This window comes from Ambystoma mexicanum, chromosome 3p (assembly GCF_040938575.1).
Source record: "Ambystoma mexicanum isolate Mex_15411 chromosome 3p, UKY_AmexF1_1, whole genome shotgun sequence".
NCBI classification, from domain to species: Eukaryota; Metazoa; Chordata; class Amphibia; order Caudata; family Ambystomatidae; genus Ambystoma; species Ambystoma mexicanum.
The window spans coordinates 1,159,724,151-1,159,750,076 of record NC_090925.1 but is presented as its reverse complement, the minus strand read 5'-3'; the positions used below and the strand labels follow the sequence as shown (position 1 = coordinate 1,159,750,076).

The 25,926-nt window shown below is 43.9% G+C and overlaps 1 protein-coding gene across 1 annotated transcript in view; it reads left to right on the top strand.

Annotated features, from left to right (window-relative positions):
* The window catches only part of LOC138580039 (uncharacterized), a 92,208-nt gene extending 81,327 nt beyond the window's left edge, over positions 1–10,881 (top strand). Inside the window, exons 5-6 of the mRNA XM_069650269.1 lie at positions 8,797–8,931; positions 10,855–10,881. Coding sequence (XP_069506370.1) covers positions 8,797–8,931; positions 10,855–10,881 — 162 coding nt within the window. The remainder of the gene's footprint in view (positions 1–8,796; positions 8,932–10,854) is intronic.
* Positions 10,882–25,926: the final 15,045 nt, after the last annotated feature.

The following is a 25,926-nucleotide window of genomic DNA, read 5'->3' as shown; positions in this document are numbered from 1 at the left end:
ACGCCCCCGAGAGTAGCGCAAGCAACTCCAGTAGGTCACAAGAGAACTCGCAGTAAAGGGCCTCTCGACGTGCACAACATGCAATGTCATCCCAATGTTGACACTGGTAACCCTGGCAACGGATTACCGCAGAGCGATTTGCCTGCCAGAGGAAGCAGAGCCAGTAAAGGGAGCAAATAAGAAGGCACCTTTCCACAGTAACGCAATGCCCAGGTTCGTGAGAACAATAATGCAGCTGCAGAAAGCTGTAGAACAATAGTGCCACCCATACTAAGGAGAGGTAAAAATAAGTTTTTTTACACCAATAACATATTTTTTTCTCATGGAAACAGCACGCTGAAAGTGACTTACCAAGGGTGAACCATCCGGAAAAACTATTGCAAAGGTACAGGAAGAGAGAAGAAATTGCGAGCATTTGCTGAACATCCAAAACCACGTCCAAAACATGGAAAACACTCCTGCACCTTGTGCATTTCTGGCCTCTTCCATGGAACCACCCATAGCCTGGGAACAATGGGTAGACTCCTTTCAAGTGTACCTGCGTGCCTTGGGTGGAGGAAAGTTCAACAACGACCTCAAAGAAGCATCCCTTCTGAATTGCATTGGTGCTGAGGTTTTGAGGAATTTTCCCACCCTTCGTGAAACAACTTACCCAGAGTGGGGTGGAAGAGACTCCAGCTTCTCAGGATCTACCAGAAAATATTAATCGGCACTGGCGAAACTGGAGAAGCGCTTAGGGAAGAAAACGAATGTTGTCCTAGAGAGATTCTATTTTTTTTCAAGGAAACAAAATAAAGGAGAATCTATGGATAGCTATATATCAACACTTAGGGGCCTCATTGTTTCCTGCAAATCTACTGGATTACTAGTATATCAGAGACCAACTAGTACTACACACCAGAGCCCCACAGATTCAGCAGAGACTGTGGCAAGCTAAAGATCCAACACTAGACCAGACCATTGATCTGGCTAAAACACCCGAATTGGGAAAGAAGTGCATGGTCGTACAACAAGAGGAAGGGTTTCCATCAAAAGAGTAGAAGAATATGAGGATGAAAATTATGATGCCACCATCGCTTTAGTGAAGAAAAACGTAGCAGCTACAACATGGCACAGGGCAAGTACCAATGACAGGTTCAAGAAAGATAGAGGAGAAAGATCTCCCAAGAATAGTGAATGTCCCCAACCAAAGTGCTATAAGTGTGGGCGCAACAAACACGGGACTATTGAAAGGGAGTGTCCAGCTGTGAATGCTGAGTGTTCTAAATGTAGCCTGATAGGACATTTTGGGAGAGTGTGCAAAAATCCCAGACCCAACGGATGTCGCACTATAAGAGCACTAGAGAAATAGCGGGACACAGCAGCCTTCTCACCATCATAGAACCACGAGAGGACTCGATATGTATCCTATCGCTTAACACACCTAAAAAAAGAGGACATTGGGAAAAAGATGAAGTGAACAAGGTGCCACTTAAAGTGATGATAGACACTGGACCACTTTATACGATTGTAGACACCCTCACATTTCAGTATGAATTGGGTTGTTCCATGCAAGAATTTAAACACTCCAATGTGAGAGCAACTGGAAATGGCCAAAGCCCCATCAACATATTAGGTTTTAAATGGGTACACCTCAAATTTGGAGAAAGAGAGACTTATTGCAAGTTATTTGTAGCCGAGAAAGGATCATCCATGTTGGGTTGGGATGAACAGGCTGCGCTGCGAATGTGGATCCACTCAGGAGAAGAGAAACCGCTATTGAGTATCACAGCACAAGATCTTTCATTCAAAGAAAGTCTAGTTGAACAATTTCCCCAAGTGTTCAAAGACACAATCGGGAAGCTGCAAGGATTTAAGCATTGCATAGTTCTAAAGAGAGGAACAAGGCCAATAGTACACAAGGTGAGGAACATTCTTGTCAGCACCAACAATGCACTACAAGAAGATTTGAGGAGGCTCTGCAGAGAAGATATCATAGAGCCAATTGAGTCTCCAGATTGGCTATCTCCCATAGTTATTGTACGGAAGGGAGACAGTTTGATACGCATGTGTGTAGACCTTAGAGACCTCCATAATAATATTTGGATTGACCAACATCCCCTACCGAACATCAATGAGCTCTTAACGACAATGAAGCCTGCCAGATATTTCATGTTAGATTTGTCGTCCGCTTATTACCAGGTAGTACTAGATGAAGAGTAAAATCATTTAACATCTTTTGTGACTCCCGTGGATGGGTTTAGGTACAAATGCATGCTGTTTGGCTTGGCATCTGTGGGTTAAATTTTTCAAAGGCTCATGCAGCAGGTATTTGTAGGTCTGGAAGGTGTCTACTTCTTTCAAGATGACATCCTGATAGTGACCCACGCTGCAGAGAAGCATAACGCAAAGGTTTTAGGTATCCTACAAGTCATTAGAGAAAATGGACTAACCCTGAAGGTAGAGAAGTGTAAAGCGAAAGTACAGGAAGTGACATACCTGGGACACGTAATAAATAGTGAAGGAAAAAGGCCAAAGAAGGAACTTGTGGAAATGATAATGACCATGCCTGCTCCTACCAACAAGGATCAACTCAGGTCTTTCATTGGGTTGGCTGAATATTACTCAAAGTTCATTGTATGCTACACAGAGAAAACACAACACATGAGGGCACTTATGAAGAAGTGTGTAAAATTCATGTGGTCTGAACTGTGCCAAAAAGAGTGGGAGATAATAAAGAGTGATGTCAGCAAACCACCAACCCGTACAATGTTTAATACTGCGACTACCAGCATAATCACAGTAGATGCCAGTAATGTAGGTTTGGGAGGAATACTTGAACAGATTCAAGATGGTAGAGAAGTTACCATTGCCTTTGCCCCACAAGTACTAAAAGAAGCAAAGTTTAACTATCCCACCATCGGAAAGGAAGCTCTGGGGGTAAAATGGGCACTAGAAAATTTCAGAATGCTCATTTGGGGCCTGCCTGTGATAATAAAGACAGATTACAAACCTTTACTCCACATAATGAATTCAAAGACCCACGCCAAGCATCACTGGGGATCTGCAGATGGATGTTAGAGATTATGCAATACAATGCCAGAGTTGCATATAGACCAGGAAAAGGGAATTTCATTGCTGATTACTTTTCTCGTTTACCGTGGGGTGAAGGAATGGATCAGCAAGAAAGAGAAGAGATAGAAGGGAGCATCATTGCTCAGATTCAGGCAGGATATGGCAAAGATGAGTGGTTGAGAGAAGCAGCAGGAGACCCTGAATAGCAATTGTTAAGACGTGCCATATGCGAAGGATGGGATAGTGTTGGAAATGCCCTTCTGGAGTATGATCAAATTCATGATGAGACAACTGCAAAAATTGTGAAATTTCGAGAAACTGTATTTGACAGAGAAGGTGAACCAGAGGAACTAGTCACCGTCAATAGAGCGCAGTTCATTTCTGAGAACATGCAAAAATGTCTGAGAGATCGGGGAATCGAACATTAACGCACTGCATTATACCATCCCATGGTGAATGGTCTCATCGAGCACATGAATGGTTTCATGAAAAGTATGATTCAATTAACTGTGGCAAATTCATTAACCTGGAAGGAGACACTGAGAGAGTCATTGAATGCATACAGGATGACTCCTCATACGGGACCGAAATTGAACCATTTGTCATGATGAGCTGCAGGGTGCCTTGTGGAAGGCTTAGTTCCTCATGGTTAATGGGGAAGAGCGTCTAGAGGATCGATATGGATGAGATCCTTAGATGAGTAAAAGAAAATCAGAAAAGGAACAAAGAGTACTATGATCGGGTGAGAACCTCCTGCGAGACTGTATTCAAGGAAGGAGATCTGGTGAGAGTTTGTGAGCATCGTAGAGTGACAAAAGGGTTTTCCAAATTTAGAAATGCTCAAAAGATTGAAAGGGATGCCGATGCTAAATGGCCGTTGCTTTCCCACTCGCTCCTGGCACACGTGGGTCTGCTGGGCTCATCTCTGCTGTGTGAAGGTCAAGTCGGGCATGCAGTATAACTATCTGACTAAACTAAACAACAGGAACTGATAATACGAAAATAATGATCCACATAAAATCTTGCAAGAATAGAGGTGATTTGGTCGAAGGAGCTAATATATTGGCATTCCAACCTTTCCACTCGAGGTTCTCTTTGATACCTTCATTCTGGCACCCAGGTGCCCACCACAGGGGATTGATCTGCCATCTCTCTCGCTTTCATTTTCATGAGATAGGCAGACATGTGTCGCTGTTGGGAGGACATACTGTGGTTTTTAGGATTAGGGCTGTTATGGGTATTCTGGAATGGCCTGAGGTGGTCTGTTGGGCCTCAACATGAAAGAAGGTGAGGGGTCGAGGGCTGATGGAACTAGGCCTGGTGGGGTGGGGGTTGAAAGCACAGGGGCAGTTTGGTGGAGATGGATGGGCACTTGTGTTAGAGGCTGACTATGATCTCACGCTCTTCAGAGAGCATAATCTGGGGAAGTGATGTGGCACAAGTGCAACAATAAATTATTGGATTTCCGTGAGAACAAGATTCGTGCAGAGCTGGCAAGGCAGGGAGGTGGTGGGGGTTTGGGCTCTCTGTGCTGTGTGAGGCGCTGGGGATAGGGAGAGCTGAGTTTTGCAGCGGGATGATTTCTAGGCCTAGTAAAAAGATGGCACTTGCTCTAATACAAAATGGCGTTCATTAGTGGGTTGTGGGTTAGGTGTTATATGTACATTTCTATGTTACATCATGTGATCTGGTGCCATGGTGGTGGTGGCTCCTCCCCCCTTAGCTTACATGTGATTTAGAATGGTAAGGGGGGTGGGATTGGACCACCTCGTCCCCAACAATGGCAAAGTTTTGTCTTTCGATGACATTGTTCGCACCGATGAGTGTATGGCAGATTACAGTTTTCGCTCTGATGCAGAAGTGGCAGGAGATGGGGAAATGGAACAGTTTGTACGTCCTCCAGAGGGTCCTGAACGTTCTGCGCAGAGGAGAAGAATTTGACCGAACACCAGCAATGACTTGATACATTATTGAACTGTATCCCTTTTTCCTTAGAACATGTTTGAGATTCCTTTTCCCGTAAAGGACCTGGTCAACCCCGCCAACCCTCCTTTTTTCCTCTCCCTCACCTTTCTCTCCCCACTTTCCCTTTCTCACTGTTATGGGGGGGAGATGTTATGGTGATGTTATGACGAGTTGTTTGTTGTCGTAGTGTTCTAGAACCCAGGTTCTGGAACACTGAAGGATAGCAGTTGAAACGCTGGATGTGCGTGTGTAAGGTGCGTATGCTGTGCCCCAGTGGTCTCCTCTGTACCCATAAACACATTTGAATCAGCTCACCAAGAGTGCTTTCATTTATAACATAGTGCTAAGCTTTTGAAGGACAGTCCCAACACTTCTTTGCTGCCATGTATACAGTCTATAGCCCAGACTGGACATTAGTGCAGGCACCCACAAGCAGTAAAGTTATTTTATCAATATGACAGCAAGGTCTTCTAGAGTGGTGACATGGCAGCCACTGCTCTTATAAACTGATGCAATAGCACAGCACAGCGCTGGCAGTTCCTGTCAGCAGGCCGAGTATACTGTTACTGGGCAGCTCTCCAGCTGTTAATTATGGCGCATACATCTCTCAGCAGGGGGTGGGTGAGGTGGGCATCTACATAGAGATAAAGGCCCCAGAAAGGATTTGCACCACATAATGTATTGTTTTAATGCAACTTGATTTGTTCCTGTTCAAAACATCCAAAGTTACATGGCACCTTCTTACTCGTGAAATGAGCAGCATTTCTTCACCCCTCCAAGCAACTTCACTGTAATGAAACGTGCTTGTTTACTGTGCGTCGGAGTATCTGACAACACATTTGTACGAGTGCCCTTTCGGATTTTTGACCTTAAAATGTATCCCGACAACATAGTGGTACTATGAAAAACACATGAAATAAAATGCCTTATGGTCCGGTTGGCAAGAGGGCAATTGCACGCAGTGACCCAGCCATCCATGAGTAAAACTGCTGAAGGTTAAATGCATTTCTCAAAGACAGCGCACTGAAAAACAAAAATCAGGAATCTACACCAGCGTACAGTGAAATCATGAATTAGGCCCAGACACCAACCCCCATTCAGCACAAACACTAACACCCTGGAGACACCCACAAGACAGATGGAACACACAAGGCTTAAAACATGACCCCCCACTATGTACTTACACAAGCAGGGACGAGCTGCAAGACAGGCTGCCTGTTGTAAAATGCACACCAGTCAGTCTAATTAATCCTGATGGACGAAAAGAGAAATTAGAAAACGTGGCAGTAATAAAGTACCAAGTTTATGTAAAACAAACATTAGCAAAGCCAACAGTTTTAGCCTCTGTATGTATGTTAGGCATTTGCCAGGCACTGCTGTTAGATGCCCAGGCACTCTCACCATGTTGCACCTGCTACCATCAATGGCCAGTTACTACCACTATGACTGTTCCTGGCAAATGCCTTACCCAGGCCTGCACAAACACCCAAACTATTGGCATTTCCAGTGCTTGCTATTTGTGGCATCAGTGGCATAATGCAATAGCCTCAATTCATCCAGGCAAATTATGGATAGTGAAATTTAAAACGCATGCACAATTCATGGCAACTGTTTATTTGCTCATGTTTTGTAGGGTGTCCCACAATGCACTTTCTGAAAAGATCCAAACATTCATTTGATGGGACAGCTCTTCACGATAGGTTGGATATAGAGTTCTATGTCCTATGCACTGCTGAAACTCCACTTTGTTTGCAGTGTTTCCCTTTCTTAAACCCCCCACCCAAGTCTTTCCATCACATAACAGTCAGGGCTCTAGCAATCAATTAGAAAATAATTTTAGCATGGTGTGTGCCTACTGCTGTTTCCATCTGAGGCTTTGGTCTGCCAGGGCTAAGCAATGTCCAGTTCATGAGTTGATAAGTACATGGGCATTTTTAGATCCATTTTGGAACAAAACTTATTTATATCAGTAAGTTGTTTATTTTCGATACAAAATAAATAAAAAGTATCATGTACATTAAAATCTCTAGCACATTTTTTTTAAAGCATCAAACAAGTCAAATAACTTTAAATAACATTAACACATGCCGACCGCCATTTTGGAAGTAAAAATGGCTAACAATTTCAGCACACAATACAAATGCAGGCACAGAGTGCAAAAAGTTGTGTGTTTTGGGGTGAGATGGGTGGGAATGGGAGGGCAATCATGTAGATGTCACTTGGAGAAGGGCGGCAAATGGGTTAAAGCTCTTATGTTAAAACTCTTATTTTAATGGCAATTGTTTCACCTTAAAGGTAGCGCTTTGAGCGCCACCCAATAGCCACAACTAAAAAGTGTCTCCACCGGGATAGCCTCATATGCAGTGTTGGGGGTTTTAGGTTCCTCAGAGCTTCAAGATGTCTTCCTAGTTTTCTCAGCAATCTCTTCGAATACCGTATCCCCACTTAAGGAATTAGATAAATAGGATAATGAGGAAATAGAATGGTTTCTTTGGATACAGTGACTCCTTCTGAAGGCAACGTTGTACTTTGACAATGACAGTGCATCATATAGGAGAAGCTAAACCATGACAAGTCATGGGATCAAATGGCAAAACAGGTCTTTTTAAGTGCAGTAAATTGTATATATATAGGATTGGTAATTAAAATCATAACTTCATAAAGGTACAGGGCAAGGTGATCCCAAATCAGTATGGATTTCAACTTCTGCTTTATAATGAGGGTTTCACTTCACAATACAGGTAGGTGTAAATGGCCAATATGCATTGACTTTTACCAGACCTTGTTGTAATATCACATTGATACATCCTACTCAAGGGTGCTGTGTGAAAATGACTTTGGTAAACACTAACTTGCAAATTCATTACACATAACAATCACACATGAAGTTATATTTAGCACGTTTGCCCTATCCATTCATTTAAGACCACAGTTATTAAACCAGGGTTCCAGAAGTGTCTCAATATGTTATTTTAGGGTATTTTCTTTTGCTGCCCCTCCATTCAGTTACCGTACCAGCAAATGGCATCTTTGTTGACGTTCAGTGGTGCAAAGCATTGTATAAAGTCACCATCATTGATAATAGCAAATGCTCCCTGTTTTCCATTTTAACTCATTATTACATATAAATACGGAGTGAAATCACTTTGTTTCCTTTCTGTATTTATTTGTCAAATATTTAAAAAAGCGGATATTACGGTTTCTTGCTTAGGTCTACAGATTGCCAGTCATGACATGCAGGCCAGTTGCTGTGGGATGTAACGCAGCATATAAACTTCCAAAATGAATGTGTTTCCTTTTCAAGAGATGTTTCTCTTGTCACCAGAGATAGCAGGCCATTTGTTTTTAAGTTGAAAACGATTTTGTCTTGATGTGCAAGAACCCAGGTGTTTGAGCATCTCTTGACATCTCTATTCAAGCACTGCATTTATTTCATTTTAATATTTGTGAAACAATATTAGTTTCAACTTTTATTTTTACAGAGCAGAATATGTGGATAAATACAAAAAAAGTGGCCAAAAAATAAACACAAACAGAAATGTTGAAAAAGTAAAAGTAAATACCATAAAACCAGGAGCCTTAATTCATAGGCCTACTTTTTTCAGACAGAACAAATAAGTGGACCCAAAATGGTTCCATCATTGCATGTCAATAAGAACAGGCAAGGCCCGAAGATTTTGTACAAAATATAGAATATTGGTTGACTGACGATGGATAAATAAAAAACATTGATCTTGCTTACATGCACCTGAATGTTTAACCCATCATGTTCCCCAGATTATTGAGGTACCTGTGCCAGAACATACCACTGAGAAGGACGTGATGGAGCAAGGGTTCAGTGACATACACACCAGCATAATATCATCTGCCTCCCTTGAGAGAAGCCCAACGGAGTTAGCAGAACCTACCCAGGTATACCATGTTCATGTGCTTGAGATGCTGTGTGTGTTTGTCCTTTCAGTCATTAACTTGATCCATTGGAATAAATGTTGCTTTCAGTGTTGAATAGCTCATAATCACATCCTTTCAAATGGCCCACAATAATAGGAGATGCCAAGAGCCCTTATGCAAGAACATAGCAGTGTTCCTTGTCGTAGCCAAAAAACATCACTTTAATAATAGTTATGCCGCTGAATCAATACAAATGCCATAACTGGCCGGTATTTTGGATTCCTTTACCTGTAATGTCACCTACACCCTCGTGAACCTGCGCCTAGGTTGCGGACGAGAAAACATAAGTCCTACTTATGCATCATTATTTCATGTTCCAAACACGGTGGAAGGATTTCAGTTAGAAATTTCGATTTTTTTTAAAAGAAAAATCTCCTGTACAGCAAAACTGCTAGTATTGGGGAATGACTTCCTCTCTTCCTCATCTGTGAATACACATGAAAAATGGGGTGCGTGACCCCCTTTGCAAATGTATCTATTTTGATGATCTTGCAAGATCAGCTACGCCTTATGCAAAGCACTGAAATCACAACCACTGAGAGAAAGAACCATTAGTGCAAGGTCATTTCTTGGTTTGAGAATGGCAGGAGAAAACAATGTGATTGGCACGAAAGAGGATATAAGGAACAAATAATAGGTGCTACAACAAGCATCTGAAGTTTTATAACTGATTAAGAAAATGCAAAAGAAGACATGTTTCTGCCACTCAAGGTTAATTATCTCAAGGGAGGGACAGCAGAGGCAGGGATTTCATTACCAAAAATGAAAAGAGAAGAGCGCTAAGAAATGGAAATTGGGCACTTTCCCTTCATAGCCGCATGAAATCCCTTTGGTTTCCCCTCTGGGCCAATAGCAACCATGGTGTTCCTCCTGCCACACATTATTTCCCATTGTATAGCTCTCCACTGCTTTGACTTTAGACGCATTGGCATGGATAGTGGAGCTATTAAGCCGTGTACACTTCGAAATCACATTGAGATGAACCCCAACATTACACATGGCAGTGCCATTGTTCACCAATATCAAAATCGTTCGTCTCGATACTGGGCAATAAGAACAGGATTGATGCCAAGAGGGCAGATATATTAAATGCAGCAAAAGGGATGACGGAATACAGATGTACAGAGCCCTTTGCAAGAAGTGAGCTATGATTTGTCAATAGAGGGTAACTGTTGTTTAGCTTTACATCGGCGATCACTACGTAAATGAATATCCTGTTGCTTGGGGTGATGATGTTTCTCCTGTCAGTGGGGTGATACAAACCCCATGAAAACGAATGCTGTCAGGTGATATGGCATCTTTTTCTGGAATGTGCAGAAGGTGTTATACTGCTGAGGTGGGCCCTTCACACGCACACTGAATAACAGACACAGGAGCCATTGCCTCTCCAACCTTCCCACTTACAACAGAAGGCTGCTCAGAAGGCATTCTCCATTCTCCTTGTGTTAAAAACTGACCACAGTTAAACATATCCCCACTCCAAACAGGGCAGCAATACGACTATTCACCAGCCGAAGACCATTGCAGGCCAAAATTCTAGCAAATAATTCAACAACCTTAACTATGCACTCCAACAACATGCTACCTCCCTCCAGCCATTGACCGGACCAGCACTGATGAGATCAATCAGTGCATGGAATGAATTCTGATAAATGCTGGTTCTCCTCCAGCACTGACTGCAGAAATGACAGACCTGACGGACAACCGAAATGTAGATTTGCTTTTCATGCCAGAAACCCAGCGTTCAGACTCATAGACACCAATTTTCAAAATGCTCTCTTCTTTATTAAACAAGACCAAATAAATCAGGTGGTGGTGTAGCTGTATGTATAAATCAACCTGCTCTTGCTCCAAACTGCAAAACGTTAACGCTTCCTCCTTCAGGTTGCAATTGAAATTACTTCCACATGACTACCCAACAACAATTTAATCTCCTGCTTCTGTAACTTTGCTACATCTTTGAGACGTATCTAAAAACTCACCATCACTGAACCCAAAATGGTTCCGCTGCTGTGTGTCACTAGGAACAGGAAAGGCCAGTAGTTTCTGTATAAAATATAGGATATTGTTCGACTAGTGATGGGAAAATAGAAGGATTGATCTTGCAAGTATGTACCTGAATGTTTATCCCGTCATGTTTTCCAGAACATTGATCTACCTGCAGTGGAATATGTCACTGAGGAGAAGCACATGATGGAGGAAAGGCACAGTGACATACACATTAGCACACTGTCATATCCGTCCCTTGCCTCCCATGAGAGAAGCCCAGAGGAAGTAGCAGTACCTACTAAGGTATATCATGTTTATCTGCTTGAGATGACTTGCGTGTTTGCCGTTTTATTCACTAATTTGAACCATTCGTATAAATGTTTTAATCCTGCTGAAGCTGCTGGCTATGAGGACCCTCTTGGATGTTTCATCCACAACTGTCTTATTTCATTAGTTGCCTTCACGGCCCCTAAGAGGGAAAGGGTAAGTGAATACAATGAAAGTGCATCATACAAGAAAAGCTGAACAATGGCAAGTCATGTGATCATATGGTCTGTTCACTTGCAGTAAAGTCTATATACCCTATGGGTAATAAAAATCCATGACTTAATAACGGTACAGGGCAAACGGATCGCAAATTAGTATGGCTTTCAACTTCTGCTTTTTAATGAAGGTTTCACTTAACTATACAGGTATGCATAAGTGATTTGTAATACCCTTACCCATAAAGTCAATATGCATTGACATTTACCAGATCTTGGAGCTCATTTATAATGTGGCTGGAATTGCATTCACACTACATATCTCCTAAAAAACGGTCGGAATAGGGGCGGAAGTGAAATTGGCATGTTTCAGCCGATCACGAGTACAGTGCGCCGACGTAACTAAAGCAATCCACCATTGCCGCTAACAGAACGCTGACAGAACAATGGCGGTCCACCATCGGAAAGTCACTCCACCGGCGTACATGCATCCGCCAATAAGCAGTCAGAACACAACAAAATCGAATGTACACCACAACAGATGTTGCGGGAATGGTATAAAAGCAATGGAGCATTTTTTCCTAACCACCCGCGCAAGATGGTGATTGCATGGTCATACCTAGCTTTAGTGCCATTCACCTGCAGACAAGGAGACGACAGCAAGCAAGAGCGTAGGGCAGGGCAGCACAGCACAGAGGGGTGAAAGTACTCACTCCCCACACTACCAATAAAATTCAGAATAAAGGACACATCCCAGTAGGGAATGAGACCACGAGAGATGATTGCGAGTTGTCAAAGATTTACATAAAATTCTGCATCCAGAGAACTCTGCTGCTTTAAGATTGCTCTGGCAAACAATACAATACAATGTGTTTTTAAAAGGTTACAGCGTCATCAGTGACGATTTCTATACAGCCAGCAAGTTACAATATCATTGGTTAGAAGGGAGGTGCACATATAGTTCTTTACGGGCCGGCTCCACGGGATTGGCCAATGACTTGGCGGGGGGTTGGACATCATGTGATTCAGCTGGGCCGGTCCGTGCGAGATGAAGGTTAGACCAGGTCAGAGAGGCTGCTGGACCTCACAAGCTAATCTATGCACTTATTCTAGACATGCAATAAACAATGAGTATCAATATATCTTTGAAAAAATCTTAGAGGCTTATAAATTGTACATACATAACTACATCATCTCACATTGGGTCATCCATAAGGTGAAGTGTGTGGGGGTCTTGCCTTTTGTTATAACCTGGGTATTGGGCTGGTCTGGCACATCCGGGCAAGGCGAGGAGTGGAGTGACACATGTTAGTTTAGGACGGGATACACTGTGACAGGGGTCTGGGTTTATGGGGGCACTCTGGGGTGGTCAGCACAGTGGGGGCACACTTCTGTTACATCAAGAGAATAACTTAGGAGGGCACTGGGTTACACACACAGTCATTTTCCAACAGAGAGGGTGAGGGGTGCAAGAGCAGGTTTGTGGAGATGGATGAGCTACAAGTCATTGTTCGGGCCTGTTCACACACAGGCGCGGCGCTGCAGAGGGGAGAGGAGACTTCGTATTGCAGAATTGTGGCCTAGTCCAAAGATGGAGTCAAGGGCACACAATATGGAGTCCAAGTGTGCCTTGCAATAGCCCCACCTCTGCTTCAGCCAAGGTCTTACTCCTCATGGCAGCAGAAGGGTGATGGAGGCGTCCCCCACTAGTGCAAGAGCAAGAGGTTCATTTTGCGTAGAATGTGTGCGGGGGCTAATTCACCCCTACCTTCCTTACATTCCCCCCTTTTGTTACACCTAAAGTAACTAATTACTTTTTATCATTGTTTGCATTTCGGTAATACTCTGCCTCCATTACCGCCTCATCCCAAGCCGGTGTCCCTTTTATTGGCATCCAGGCTCCTCATACCCTTTGTAAACTCTGGCCCCTTCTAGCATATTCATCAGGGGTGCAGGTCATGTATATTCCCCCATCCCCATCCAGATCCACCCACACCTCTTTGTACCACTGTAACTCCCTTGGTTCCTTTATTTTAGTATGATACAGATTGTCCACCATTTCCCCGGGATAAGAATACACTGCTGTCATACAATATTTGGAGGGACCAGACTCTCCTGTCTGTATCTGTGTATCTTTCATTGTTTGTAACCTTGTTGGTTGCCCCATTGCTACCATCATCATAGCGGAGCTAGGCATTGATTTTGCACAACATCGAACCCCTACCTGACACACACAAAAAATTAGTAACAGAAAAACGATTAGAGGGACACATATTTTCATCATCGTGCTGAACCAGGAAGGTATCCAGTTGAAAATGTCATTGAACCAGTTGCTGGGGGTGATACCTCCTTCTTTTTTCATTCTTTCACCCAGGTTATGCACCGCTGAGATCACATGTGACAAGGTCCCATTGTCTGCATCCACAGAAGGTACGAATGTACAGCAGGCACTCCCAAATTTTCGGCAAACACCACCGTCTATTGCTGTGAGTTGGTCTAGGACGTACCGGTTTTGCATGGTCATCAACCGCAGGGAGCGAAGTTCCACTTTAATCACATTGAAGCCTACTTCTGTGTTGTTGGCCAGCTGGATCTATTCCCAGCGCACAATCTGCAGCCATTTTGCGTTTGTTCGCACCTTTAGTCCCGGCAGTAGGGGTGAAGCAAAAAACGTTTATGCGGAATTAAAGAGTTTGTACTGATCCGGAATCTCTGCCAGGAGGTTTGAGGATTCACTGGAAATGTAATTTGATGATCTTCGCTTGCGGTAAACTCTGTCCTGTAACTCATCTTCAGACAGGATGTCGTATGTGGAGGGCTCTTTGGTCGCTGGCTGGGGTGACGGTGTTTCAGTTGGTACTCCCCCCCCTTGGACATGGCTCTTCGGAATCACCATCAAGGCTGAGTGTAGTGTTGCCATGGCACAGGCACCTCTCCATGATAGTGGGAGGTGCAGGTATGCTTGTTTGCCACACACCCAGTAAGTGTCCATTAAGGCTGCTGTTCCTTTTTTTATGCCTGGAAGGATGATTGTCTTGTTGCAGTGTTTGTTGACGCCCATTCATACCTTCCCCTCACTGTGAAAACAAATTCATACTGGATCTCTTTTTGTATCTTGATCGGCTTTTCAAGTGCTGTCACCCCCGTTAGTTTGGCAATGTGTTGGGACCATATTGCAGTGCATGTTCGTTTGACCCATTGAAAGTTCTCTTCTGTTAGTCCTCGCAATGCTTCAGATTTACATGTGATTGTCTCTTCGTCTTGCCATTTATTTTCCGTGAACATTGTCCCTTTGATAATAAAAAATGGTTCTTTCAAACATATCACTCCTTGAGGTTTGCATGTACACGTTTTCTCATTTTACAGAATTTGTATTGTTACCATGTGTGCCTGGAAGGTACTTCGAATTCTACATAAAACTAGGTGAATTAGACACTGGGCATCCGACATAGGTGTTTCTTGGGGTACAAGAACTTTGGGTGTGCCAGAGGCATGGGGTATGAGAGAGCAAACGTAACAGCTCTCCTGTGTTGCTTGTTTAGCTGCGGCACGCATGAGTATCATTTATTGGACTGATCCGGGTGGCGGGGGTCTTCAATTTCATCTAATCCCAGACCATGGTATGCATCATAACCCTTTTTTTCAACCCCCCTTTTCCACCTCTTACTCCCCCTTGGCCATTGCGTAACTTTTTCACCTTTTGATGTCTTATAGGAAAAATGTTTGTCCATGTTTCATCATTCTGTTCGCTACCACTCTGCCAAGGTTGTGACACAGGATACATTTGGGTAGTTGGGACATAGGGTGTAAAGTGCATTTTATCGCCATCTGAGGTAGGTTCTTCAGTTGTGTGCATATTTACATATGGTGATTCCAAAATACCGAACATAGAATAATCATCATTGTACTCATTGGAAACATTATCAATATCATAACCCATAGCAGTATATGTAAAAATTGGGGTTTTGACAGTTCGTTTTTGTGTAGAGTGGTTAAGTTAGCATTCACAGAAGCATTGTGGCTCCAAATAACTTTAAAGCCATCCCAAATGAGGCTTGACCCTTCTTGTATTAAATGTACCCCATTCCCCACCCTCCTTTATGTCCCTCAGTATAAATGATATGCTCCAATACAGGCCAAGGCAAAACAACATCACAGAAAAAACAATCGCTACAAAATAGAGGCCACAATCATAATTGCAATTTCTAGTACTACTAATTTCTTCCCTATCACTATCTACATTTGTGGCGTTGTTAGTAATGGCCCTCCTTTCCGTCATATTTCCACCTGAAGGGGCGATATAAATGGGTTAAGTACACAAAACAATCCACTTTTTTCTTCTTCATTACATATCATTAAATTCATATATATCGTTACCATACACATTTTTGATGTAAAATAGGCAATGACAGAAAACATAAGAGAAGAGTGTGGGAGAGAGATGCCTTTGAAGAAATATATATATATTACACAGCCACACTAGTGGCTGTGTAGTTATGGTTAAGTTGCTAATCCGATAGGAAGAGCACTTTTTGGGTGGCTTATAACTTCGCTCTCCCTGGACGAATCCTCCCCAAACTTTGCAAAAAAAAAAGTATATGGCCCACTCTGAATTTTCTTGCAAAGTTTGTTGAGGTTTGGCCCAGGGGGGCAAAGTTATAGGGGGGGTCCCAAAATTTCTTTTTTTTCCATAAAGTGAATGGGGAAAAAATTTTGTGCACGCCTACAGCCCAAACCGCTGGACAGATTTTCACCAAATTTGCGGCAGGGGCAGCGGCTTGGTCCCGAAAGCGTGATTTTGTAAATTTGGTGAAAATCCGTCCAGTAGTTTTTTTAAAACGATCAAAAAGTAGGTCACAAAAAATTAGTGATATCTATGTCCGCTCCGCGGACACACTTCCTCGTTCGCTCCGCGGATAGGACACCGATTGGCCAATCGACTAGCGTCATGTCCGAGGACATGCGACGTGTCCCCTCATTGGATGGTGAAGAGCGTGAAGTGCCTCAGATTTTTGGAAACGCCCGTCATCTTGGATCTGTGCTTGGTCTCCGCAGACATCGCAGTCAAAACATATTAAAAAACACAACATTGCACTTGTCAAAATTGATGTGATGGTGGTACACCCAGAGCGCAGCAAATAAAGGGCTAATGTGTCTGTGTTAAAATGTAATTAAAATAATAATGGAGTCAGACTCACGCCCCCTACAGCCTGGTACGTCAGGCAGCCACCTGCAGTGCCTGATGGACGTGGATGAAAATAACACTTCTCATGGATGCGGTGAGGCAAGTTGTTGCGAAGTAAGAATGTATTTTGATTCTGAGTGAAGGTCAGCAGCTTTGAATTTTTGGTTGCGAGCTAAGGAAGCCCTCGCATCGCACACTCAGTATAAGGTTCCATTGTTTTTTGACCTTGAGAGAAAGGGACCATTCCGACAGGAATTCAATGAAAGGAGGTTTGTAATAATGAAGATATGGTAAGTTTATGCATTCTAAAAGTGGGTAAGGAACATGTAAATTCAGTTTATAAAGAATCGATGGTGCTAACGCAGTGAGCGTTACGGTCTGATTTACGTCAAGCGAATGGAAATGGTGAATATAATGTAAGTTTGATTTTCGACGATTGTATACAGGAACGAGCATTAACTTATTATTATCTGAAGATTATTTTTGGGTTACATTCTATTTGTCTGTTCTGTGTGGCTTATTGCAATGAAACGCAAGTACAATCTTTGTGTGTAGTTGTCTTTTTAACGTGGTTATAGGGAGTTCAGTATCGAGGTGCATGTAGACCACCACTCGGTTCCCCCAAGTTCAACGCTAATATTTCATTAAAATGTCATGTGTGACCATCTCGAATTGTGTATCACTTTCCACGTTGTTTTCTTTTTGTTGAAATTGTTTGATGTCTGTGCTAATCGTTAGTTTGAACTCTATGCCGAAATAATAAGTCAATAGATAAATTGTAATCAAGTTTGGGTAGTGAGACACATTTTCTGTTATGTTTTCGAAACAGATACATCTTGTCATTCTGTGATTGTCATCGATTCCAGATGCCAACTGACGCTTTTTTTAATCGGCAGCTGCAGATCGTTGTAAATAACTGGATCACAGTGACTCTATTTTGGGACGATCGCCACGGGCCCATATGTCCTTACCTTGTACTAGCGATTAGGAGCAACATAACATCCTTTATGGTGGTCTAGGCCCAAGTTGATGCAGAAGCACTGGAATTCACTGTGCGATCCAAGCGCTTCTTTTACTGAAAACGAACACCTTGTGTATGGAAAAAGAACAACGCGTGCCTCACGATAAAAATTTTGGATCGCGAGTGAAGAAACAAATTTGCAATTTGATTGAATATGGCAATAGTCGGATGTTCTCAGAGCATTTATTGTGAAATAAAAGTACTTTACAAATTGTACAGTGTTGTTGTTTTCTTTTAAAGTACGGTTTAATATTCTGAATTGTGACGTGTTGTGTTGTGAGTTGATTTGTGTTGATTTTAGGGTTCTGTGTCATGTCACGTAGGTGATTATGGGCACATTTGGCTACGCTGACGAGGAACGTTACCGAGAAAGGTGGAGAATACCATTAGGTTTGGTGATGTGAGGCTCAGGGGCGGGGCATATGATTTTGTGACTTCAGGGCAGTTTACCTTAAGCCGATGCAGCAATGGATAAGAATAGCACAAGATGGACGCGCCCTGCTGCCAGATTTCACATGTTCATAAAAGAGGAAAAGTCAGGTAAAGTGCATTGGAAATGTTTGCGATAGATCAACGTATGTATAAAAAAACATAGCCGAAACCTCCGGACAATAATATTTTCTGAGCATTGCACTGGTCAAATTTATTGAATAATCTCTGGGCAGGTGAGGGGTGATTAGGATGGGAGGGGATATTTCTGACCTGATTTCGAATGAGTTTACAAAGTTTGGTGGGATTTTGTGCAGAGCTTATATGACGATTGTATGGGCATTCATTTGACAGTTTTGAAAAAATAAAACGTGGGTGGATTTCCAGCAAACTTGCGTAAGGCACATTGGAAGGATCTACAAGCATGATTTTGCAAATGTGGCAGTGTTTTCCTATTTGACAAGTGTCATAACGTAAAATAGTGGTATAGCTTTAGTGACTGAGGGGTAGCCTGTGGCCATGGGCAGTGGCCAGAATGTCTGGGTCATGGAATAAAGTCATGATCCGGACAATCTGGCTACTGGCGATGACCGGAAGGGACAAAATATAGGATTACAGTGGCCATGTCCACCTGGGACTGGCTTTGTGTTAAAGTTATTTCAAATTAGGATAGATTTGAAAGGGAAGAAAAATGTGCTTGTGGTAATATGGTCATAGGGTGTTCTTTTTGCCTTCTGCAGGCTGCCATGGAAAGCGAAGGGGGCTCCTTTATGGAACCCCCGCCTTCCCTTTCCATGGTGGCCATCTTGGAAAAGGATTTTCCTTCCTAAACCGAGATGCCAAAGGCGTCCCGGTGTAGAAAGAAAAATCCTCTTTTTTTAGTACCACGGGTTCCCGCTTCGGGGACCTAGGCTGCTAAAGGCCTTCATCCCTTCAGGGGCTGGAATGGGGGGATAATGGTCCAAAGATCTCATTAGCCATCGTCCCTTCACTTGGGCTGATAACTTGGGTTGCTGGGCCGGTATCCACCGTTCCAGTCCCTGGAACAGAGGATGAACGCCCCAATATTGCCATTAGTACAACACAAAATGCAAATGAAAATATTGGAAGGATATCAATAGACTTATGCAAAGCTTTATTTGGAATGGAAAACCTCCAAGGCTCGCAATTTGGAAACTTCAACTCCCATTAAAACTTGGGGGAATGAACTTGCCTAATTTCTTAGACTGCCATTTATCGTTCTCCACTCGCCACTTATGCAGGGTTGCTGACTCAGTGAATGAACAATCTGATCAATCAGAATTGTTGTCATGGGAGTGTAGTGCAGTTTCCCAACTGGACCCCAAAGCCCTGCTGACTACTATTAGATGTAGATCAAAAAAGACCAGCACACTCACTTCATTCTTGCAAGACTGCTGGTGTGCACTCTCAAGTCGTTTGGGTGTTGACCCCTACTTTCACCCTGATGCATCCATATGGAATAATCCGGCATTGCTGTACCAGGGAAAAACGCTCTTTTGGTCGGAATGGTTTGTGGCTGGTATAAAGTGCTTGAAAGACTTGTTTGAGGGTGGAAAATGGATACCATTCTCCCAACTTGGACAAATTTATGAGATGACGGAATATTCGTTTGCTGAATATAGAAAACTGAAAATCATTATTTCTGCTTGTGTTGAATTACCACAGTTGAATAATCAGAATGCTGCTTGGACAGCTTTAGAGGTGTGCTCGAGTGCATCACACCCTGCATCTACCATGTACGGAATCATAAAAGCTAATCGAAAAGGAGATCCGAGACTACCGGCAATTTGGGCAGAGGAACTGGGAGAAAACATTGATCTGAGGTGTTGGCGTATGTGCTGTGATAACACTCGACTGATGAGTTTTGATTGGGGCCTCAGGGCCTCTCAAATGAAATTGCTATTTAAAGCCTATTGGACACCTGAAAAATTGTTCAAGAGACAACTTTTGGACAGCGATCTTTGCTGGAAGTGCAAGCACTCAAAAGGTTCCCTCAGTCACTTGATTTGGTCATGTCCCAAAACGATGCAGTTTTGGGAAAGGGTTTGTGAAAGGCTAAGTTTTGTCCTAAACACTACGATTCCCATGAATGCCTCTTTATAAGTTTTGGGAGACATCTCTTTGCTGGATGAAATTGACTTTGGCAGGAAAGTATGGTTACTGCGCGCATGCATGGTGGCAAAAAAAATAATATTGAGGTCCTGGAAATCAAGTAGTTCTTTTAATATAGAGGACTGGTTGGGGGAGCTTCTTACAGTTTCAACGTATGAAAAAGCCATCTACAAAAGCACAGATGCAACTGATAAATTGTGGGACATTTGGAGCTGTTTTCTTGATGTCTATGGATGAAACTGAACTTTAATTTGAGGACTTTACGCCTCTAGCTTTACTTGTTATTGATGAATATATCTATTAATTAGTTTATGTAATGGATTTGTGATATTGTTGTGCTTGCTACAAGGCTCCTTTCAAATGTGATTTTCAGTCATGGACTTCCATGTACTCTCTCTTTTTCCTTTCTTCTTCTTCCCACCTCTATTCTTTCTCTACTATCTGTTATTCAGATTTAGTTTCTGATGAGTTATTTAATGTGTTCTGACTTTGGTTGATTGTGTGCTTATGTCAGGGGTGGCTGGAGTAGATGGTTAATAACCAGAAAGAGTATGTACATAGAATTAACATTGTGGTTGCCCAAGTCAAGATGGAGAGAAAGAAACTTAATCTGATTGGTTTAGGGAACAATGATATGTTTGGGTTGTCTGATTGGTGGAAAGGATAATGGGTTGGATTCTTGGGAGGTGAGCAAGATTCTAAACTGCCTTTCATCCATAGTAATTCAGTGGCTGGTTGTACATTAGTTAAGCTCCTTAAGTAAGGCCTTTCAGAGTTCAGAAGATTTACTAAAGAAGTAAGAAAATCGATTGCTGTGCCAGAGTGAACAAGAAGACATCAGGTGGGATCGTTCCTTTTAAAAGTTTAAAGACTTTCACAGTGAATTTCCATTTTCTCATGAGGAACTTAAAGTGTTAAGAAGTTATTTAAAGTTTACTGAGAGAAAATGTTTATACAGTTTTAAGACTATAAGAAAACAAGTGTACAGACTGTGTGCGCAAGTTTAAATGTTGTTAACCGCGTGAAAAGTGTTTCAATACAGTTTAACGTGCGCGCAAGTCCTCGTGTCTTCATCAACGTCTTTATGGGAGCGCGCGGGTATGGAGAGCGATAGTGCGCGTGTCCTAATGAATAGAGCAGAAGATTATTTTTAGCGCGTGCACAATTTTCACGTGAGTGACGTTGCATGTAATAACACGTGTTCGGTGTGCGATAGAGCGAGAATCCATTTGAATTTATTTTTTATCATTGCGCGCACGGGTTTTCATTTTAGTTGCGATACGTACATGCGTGCATGTGTTTTGTGAAGGTGCGCGTGAGATTTATTTTCGCAAGGACAGTTTTTCACGTCCTGTGGTTTTGCGTGTTAATCGCATGAGTATAGGGAGCGAGTACGTGTTTTCAAAACACGCGTCAAGAAACTAAATATACGTACGCACATGTAAAAGAAAAATTCACACGCAGAAGGAGCAGCAGCATTCAAGAAAGTTTAAGAGTTTCTATTTAAATGTAGTTTTCACGCAAATAGGAATTCTATACTGCATTTCTCAAAAGTATTTAAAACTCAAACTTTTCAGAGTTAAATGAAATTCTAAAGCAAAGAAGAATATCTAAATCTGTAAGGCGTTTGCAAAAGTCATTTGCTTTAGGGTTCTAAAGAGACTTGAAGGACTAGTGGCAATATGCACTAAAGCAGTACAACAGTTTACAAGATATTCAATGCAGATAATTAACCTCTTAGTCTTAAACAGAGGTTTAAGAGGTAAAGAAGTAAGAGTATGTTTAAAGATGATTTAAGAAAGGAGATGTGTACTAATGCATAAGTAACCAAGTATATTTGTTTACTACAGATACCAGAGCCTACCAGAAGGTTGCAGGGCAGCAGTGTCTCATTTGTTATTTTCTCCAAATTCCCCTTTCCCTTTCTTGGGGTTCTCAGCTCAGCTTTTACTTTAGGGGTGAGAAGTGAACTCCTGGTGAGGGTCTGTGGGGCCAGCATCAGCTCCTGTGGAATTCAGTCAAGCCGGACCCTGACAGCTTATTAGTAGATTACTGTCATGATATGTTTTTATTTGTTCTTATGAAAATAAAATTTTGAATTACAGAAAAAAAGGAAATGTTGGAAAATCATACTGAGTCTATGTACTTTATTGAGAGATATAAAATAAATGGAGTCTATGGGCCTCATTACACGGATGGCGGTAGGGATTTAACGTTACCGGTAATGGAATACCGGTAACGTTAAATGCCCATGCGGATTACGACCCGGCTCACCACCATTAGCGGCACCGCTAAGTACGGTGCCACTAATAGCGGTCAGTCCGCGTGCGCGCGACCCGCCACCCCGTAAATAACGACATGCCGCTAATAGCACACCATCACAAGGCAAGTGCACATGGCAATAGCGGCATGGTAAATTCCCCAAAACCCCTTACCGGCATGGCGCTAATACCGCCATCGCGAACCACCCGTTAAAAGAACTAGGCAGTGTTAACACCTGCCAAAATCAGCACAGGTGGAGGCAATGGAGACGGTGGCTGCTCAAAAGAAGCTCACCACACTCCTACACACACCCCTTCCCACACCAAGATGGTTCCAATACTGGCAGCATTACATGGCCTGGAGGACCTGATTGCAGCGCTGCTGCTACAACAACAGGCAGCACAGAGGAGAGGCAGGAGGAGGAGGAGGGCTAGACAGGCACAGCAAGCACAACCACGCTACCTAATCATACCACAGAGGCACCCACCAATTCCCCGGATCAGAGCCAGTCCATTTAACCTAACACCTGAACAGATACACACCCTGTACCGTCTGGACCGGGACACCATCACCAGCATCGTGGACATGATACACAAAGACATTGTGAGCCTCATAGACATCAGAACTGCCATCCCCCCTCTACTCAAGGTGGTGACAGTGCTCCACTTCCTGGCCACAGGAACCTACCAGCATACAGTGGGGCAGATGCATGGCATCTCCAAACCAGTATTCTCACGGATACTGAACCAGGTACTCGATGCCCTCCTGAAGCATGCACCCGAACACATATCCATGCCACGGACTGCCCAGGAGATTGCAAACATCAAAGTTGGCTTCTATTCACTTGCAGGCATCCCAAGTTGCATTGGGGCCATCGGCTGTACACATGTGGAATTGGTCGTCCCACATCACAATGTAGTAGTGTACCGAAACAGGAAGCAATTCCACTCCATCAATGTCCAAATGGTATGTGACGCCAACAAGATAATCACACATTGCTGTGCCGATTTCCAGGATCTACCTATGATTCCATGGTCTTGCGGAACTAAACTATCCCCCGCTACATGGAGCGACAAATGGGACAACGTTCGTGGCTACTTGGTGAGTAGCAGGCCAAGCACATGGCAGTGAAATTGGGGTGGGGGGGATAGATAGATACTCCAACTGGGGGTGCATTGTGGGGGGGTAGATAGATACTCGTAATGGGTGTAGCCTGTAGTCCGTCGCCCAAATGCACATACAGATGTACGTAAATGTCCATCGGGGAGGGCAGCAACGTACTTTAGATGAACAGACATGCAAGTATATGCTACACAACACAGCTGACAATCCAATTCTAGTAACATCAAACATCACTCCTCATCCACATTGCACGACACTCCACGCCACGAAATACACAAATGTCATCCATGCTGTCAACATAGTTATGCAGCATTCCTACAGCACAACATCAACAATGCATTGTGCCCTTCGATGCATGCGAAGGGATACCCCCTAGCCATGGCAATGCATCACAAACCCATGGCACCACTGAAGTGATGCCTCTCAGCATGGCAACAGCAATGTTGGAAGGACAGTACACCACCAGTGTGGTACCAAATGTGCCTGGCCACAGGGACACCTATGCCCTGGCCTCACCCAGAACATGTCAATTACTGTTGGAGGCTTCAATGGGGCATGTCTACTTGCAGGCTTGCGCTCACCTTTGCACAAAGCAGTTACACAGACCATTTACATTCATGCAGTTGATTGTGTACATGAATCCGAATGATAGGTCAAAGTATGTGATATGAACAGGCCACACTTGTGTTGAAAAGGAACATGACCCCATTCCTTCCCCATATAGGTGATGCCGGCTATCCCCTGAAGAGGTGGCTCCTCACACCTGTACGGAACCCACAGAACAGGCACGAAGAAGAATACTATCGTGCACATACCCATACCCGCCTCGTGATCGAGCAGACTTTTGGACTTCGTAAGTCACGGTTTAGGTGCATTAGCAGATCTGGTGGCGCTCTCCTGTATGGCCATGATAAGGTGGCAAAGATCACAATGGCATGTGTCATGCTGCACAATATGTGTATCAGACGGAATGTGCCACTGCCCCCTGACATTGAAATTGAGGCACCTGATGAGGATGATGATGGGGATGAGGATGGAGGTGAAGGGGATGCAGGTCATGCAAGAGGGGATGGCCAGGAGGGACGTGCTGTGAGACAGCATTTGATCAACCAAATCTTTTGAGTACCATGTTCTCGTACTGTCACCTGTACATGGCTGGCGATGCACTGGTGTCTGTTTGCTAGCTCACAATGGACCTTGGCGTCAATAAATTGCACATACACAATGAAGGAGTCCAGGCCTGTGTTTTGCTCAAACAACAGTGTATTAATTAACTGAAACAGAAAAATGTGCAAGTCCCCAATCATCCCACCACCCTTCCCCCAACCCCCCACAACTGTCCCATCACACCCTTCCCCCCAGCCCCCACAACTGTCCCATCACACCCTTCCCCCCACCCCCACAACTGTCCCTCATGAGTCTCCAACAATGTTTGCGTCCAGGCATGCACACAGGGGAATGTACATTCACACCCTATTGGTCATTGGCAGGACCAGCATTTGGGGGCTGGCTGGAGGTGCGCCTGGTGGTGCGTGCAGAACGTCTGAGTGGGCTTGTCTGCCGTGAACTGGTGGACGAAGAGGTGGCAGACTGTCCTGGTGCTGGTGGTGGTGGGATTTGGCGGTCCATTGCATCCGCAATGCGTGTGAGCACCTCCTGGACGCGTATGAGCTCCCCACACAGCCTGTCTGTGCACGACTCCATCCCCTCCCTGGAGTGCCTGGATGTCTCCCTGAGCTCCGCCCTGAGACGGGCAGCCTCCTCGACATGCTGACCAACCAGCACAGTGAGAGCCTGTTGCCGCTGGATGATGCTGGCCAGGTCAAGGGCAGTGTCGGGCTGTGGGGGTGTGGCTGCTGCATATTCTGATGCTGGCCGGTGTACAGATGTAGGCTCCGGGGGGCTACTGAAGGCCTCCATGGTCTCGTCACCAGTGACGTTGGAGACAGGTGTGTGTTGGGGTGATGGCTCTGGGGTTCGAGCAGGGCTTGGGCTGTGCATGGCCAGGTTGAGATCTGTAGGCTCATCCACATCAGACAATGGGGCAATGGCTGCCGCCTCTCCTGCCAAACTGGCTGCAGCTGAGGGTGGTCCCTCGATGGCTGTGATTGGGGGGGGTGAACCTCCAGATGCGGGGCAGTAGGGTTTGGCGTGGCACTGGCAGTGGCGCTCAAACAACGTTTTGAATGCTGCAAATGGAGCCTTCAGCCTTTTCCCCTTGATGTCGTTGGGGCGTCCTCGCTGGGCTGTGGCCTTTTTTCCTTCTGCACATGGGGTGCCTGGGATGCTTCCTCGCTGTCTGTATGTGACCCTGTCGGGGACAAGAAGGGGGA